Here is a 3,399-nt window from a genome sequence, read left to right as displayed (position 1 = left end):
CCTGGCTGTCCTGGAACTCACTTTGTAGACCAGGCTGGCCTCGAACTCAGAAATCCGCCTGCCCCTGCCTCCTGAGTGCTGGGTATTTCATACTTTTAACTATGGTTTTAAAAAACGGGAATTAAAAGTATTAATCCCAGGTTGAACAACATGATTTTAAAAACACAAAATTTGAATATTCATATTAGTAGGATATACTATATTTAAATTTACTGTACTAGAGGCTGCATTAAGGTTGACAAACACTGGAGAATAAATTGTTAGAAAAACAGGTATAAGTCTGCACTTTCCAATCTCTTTAGGTATCAGTGAAGTTTAACTACTGTGAATTATTAACTCTGAAATCAACTAATGCTAGCTTTCTAAGAGAAAGGAAAGCAACACCCACAGTATGTTTGGTTAGCTAGTTACTACAGGAAGTCCTCTCATCTATTACAACCTGCCACTAGGAGCTGGACCACTCTAATTATTGGAGCTGTAGACAAGTATGAGAAATATCAAAATGAGGGGTTTTCAATGTTTTCTCATGAGCAATTTATAGCAGCTATGGACTCACTAGCAGGATGCTCATGAGCCTTTTAACTAAGCTCCTGCCTCTCAAGTTCTGCCCAAGCAGATACACTTTAAGAAACAGGTGTGGCTTTAGGTTTGCACCAGCACACAGTACACCTGCTTAGTAACTCCTCCCACACATACCTAGGCCAGGGACAGGCCATTGGACCTTTCCTCATTCCAACACTGGGCTCCAATCACTGCAAGCCAACTTGACATTCCAGTAAAGGAAGGGTTACCTACCATGGGCTTAGTCTTCACACAACATCTACATTCCAGTCACTAGTGGGAACTTTTCAGCATGCCCTTAATCGAGCATCTTTGTCATTTTGCAATCTACCATGGTTGTTCCAGAAATGAACCATCGTTCTTATGGTATAAATACTTCACCTCCTAAAAATGGTCTTCTAATTTGTGAAATTCAGCCATCCAAAAATAAGGCAACTTACAGTTAAATATGGCATATGAGCTACATATGGCGTCCTCCACAGAGAGTAAGTCTCAAGCAATTCTCAGAAGACTGGAGATGAATGAGAAGCAGAAGAGGTACCACAGTTCAGCACAGCTGAGGTACTGCACCCCAGGATCCACACAAGGTACTGCTGCCATGAAAACAAAGCAATGTTCATCCCAGATTCTTAGAAAGCCTCAGGTCTTAAAGCAAAAGGTATGCGCCAGCTTTAAATATAATATCTTTATTTAAAAATAAGGAGGAGCCGGGCGTGGTGGCGCACGCCTTTAATCCCAGCACTCGGGAGGCAGAGGCAGGTGGATTTCTGAGTTCGAGGCCAGCCTGGTCTACGGAGTGAGTTCCAGGACAGCCAGGGCTACACAGAGAAACCCTGTCTCGAAAAACCAAAAAAAAAAAAAAAAAGAGGCAAGCAGACAGGTGGATTCCCTGGGCCTGCTGGCCATAGCGCCCGGCCTATTTGCTGAGTCCCAGGCCAGGGTGTGTGGGGGAGAAATGGCCCAGAGCTTAAGAGCACTTGTTGCTCTTGCAGAGGACCATGCATTACAAGTTCCCTGGGATCCAACACCATCTTCTGGCCTCACACAGTGTACAGACATACAGACAGACAAGACACTCACACACATAAAGAAATCCAGAAATCTTTTTTAAATAGTAAAATAAAAAGAATAAAGCCCGAGGAATAAGGAATGACACCATGGTTGTCTTCTGGCTGCCACATGCACACGTGTGCACACAAATAAAAAGAAATCCTGTAACTAAATCTCTTTGCATCCTAAATCTTCTCAGAATATGTTTCTAGAAACAGAAAGCTGGGTCGTTATATTTAAACACCCAAACTGCTTCCCAGTTAGCCAAACTGCGACCTTTCTTGAACCATGGGCTTTCTAGGTTCCTAGGAACCATAAAAGTAAAGAAGTTCGTGTTCAATCTACTGATATTCAGAGAGACGGGGAAGAGAGTTAGCAGAAAACCTCCCCTCCCGTCGTTCACAGCCTGAGTGCTGGGGAGGGTTAGCTTGTTTCTAACACGAACACGCCCCCTTTTCCCAACCCGGAACCATACTCCCTTAAAAAGCAACGACCTTCCAGAAAAGATGCAAGAGCCCGGTTGCAGACAGGCTCCGTGCCTGTCCCGTTCGGTGTCTGCCTCTGCGCCCTGTCCGCCACCACCCAAGTTACGCGAAGTGACTAACTCGTGACAGGCTTGGTCGCTGGACCGCCGCCCTCGGCTCCTGCGAGCAGCCTGGCTCGGAAAGGTTCGACTCTCTGCCTCGATCAGGGTTTGGAAGCAGGAGACTTACAGGGGCCTGGTCATTCCAGGTGCGATGTCCAGGGAACCCAGAGGACACTGGTCGTATACGGGGCAGACGTCAGAGGTCATCTATCTCAAAGGACCTGGGCTGCCCCGCCCCCGTCACCACTCTAGAGTCGGGGTCTCTGCCGGGCGAGAGAAGCTCCCCGTGCAGGACCCGAACCCATCGCACCCATCTGTCAGACGGGGTCGGTCCTTAGGGGGGAAACTCCGAGGTCAAATGTCCCGACCGGTCCCGTCACCCTGCACAGGGACGGAGTTTTGGGAGAAACCAGGCCAGGGTTTCTACACAGGCTGGGCTGTCCCAAACCTTCCTGGGCTACGGTTTGCGGGGCGGGGGGGGGGGGAGTCCTGGGGCGGAGATCAAAGGTCATGGGAGAACTTTCGCCCGCATCCCCGGCCTGGGCGCAGGGGACGACGTACCTGAGCAGGGGCTATCGCCTGCTGCAGCTGCTGCTGCTCCTCGCTGATCTTCTGCTTCAGCTTCTTGAACATGGCGCGGCGAGGGGCCGGCGGCGTCTCTACCCGCGGGGCGGCCGGGCCCGGGCCTCGCCGCCTTCCTGTGGAGCTGGCGGGCACCTCGGGGCGCTCGTCGTGCGGGTGTCGGCGTCGCCGCCGCCGCGTCTCTCCTTTCTGGGTGCCCCTAGCTGGCCTCGGCCCCCCATCCAGCCCCGACAGCGGCGGCGGCGGCGGCGGCGGCGACAACGGCAGCAGGTGAACGCGCCCCGGGCGCCTGCGCGGCCGACGTGGAGCTGGCCAAGGGCTTGCTACGGAGCGCCGCGGCGGACAATATGGATGTGGTGTGGGTGAACGCGCGTGCACAGTGGCTTCTGTGCTGACAGTAGCTGGGGTCTTGGAGCTGTGCAGTCAAATAAGGAGCATCCCACCACTGAGCACCACAGTGAAGAAGGCTGGGGTGAGAAAGGATAGAGCTAGGAATGCAGAAGTGTATTCAGTATCGTGTGGCCCAATCGTTTAGAATTCTCTCTAAGGGTTTTTGGATAGTGGGTTGGATGGTTAATTAGCTGGCTGGCTGGATAGATGACTAGTTGGTTCGCTGGTTG

The 3,399-nt window shown here is 51.3% G+C and overlaps 1 protein-coding gene across 5 annotated transcripts in view; it reads right to left on the bottom strand.

Moving 5' to 3' along the window:
* Golga4 (golgin A4) overlaps window positions 1–3,050 on the bottom strand; it is an 84,455-nt gene extending 81,405 nt beyond the window's left edge. For all 5 annotated transcript variants that reach the window (XM_021206233.2, XM_029543723.1, XM_029543724.1 and 2 more), the window contains exon 1: window positions 2,759–3,050. In XM_021206233.2, the coding sequence (XP_021061892.1) occupies window positions 2,759–2,830 (72 nt within the window). In that variant the 5' untranslated portion in view covers window positions 2,831–3,050. The remainder of the gene's footprint in view (window positions 1–2,758) is intronic.
* Window positions 3,051–3,399: the final 349 nt, after the last annotated feature.

Source organism: Mus pahari, chromosome 10 (assembly GCF_900095145.1).
Source record: "Mus pahari chromosome 10, PAHARI_EIJ_v1.1, whole genome shotgun sequence".
Classification (NCBI taxonomy): Eukaryota; Metazoa; Chordata; class Mammalia; order Rodentia; family Muridae; genus Mus; species Mus pahari.
The sequence above is the reverse complement of the archived record's forward strand: the minus strand, read 5'-3'. Positions and strand labels throughout refer to the sequence as shown.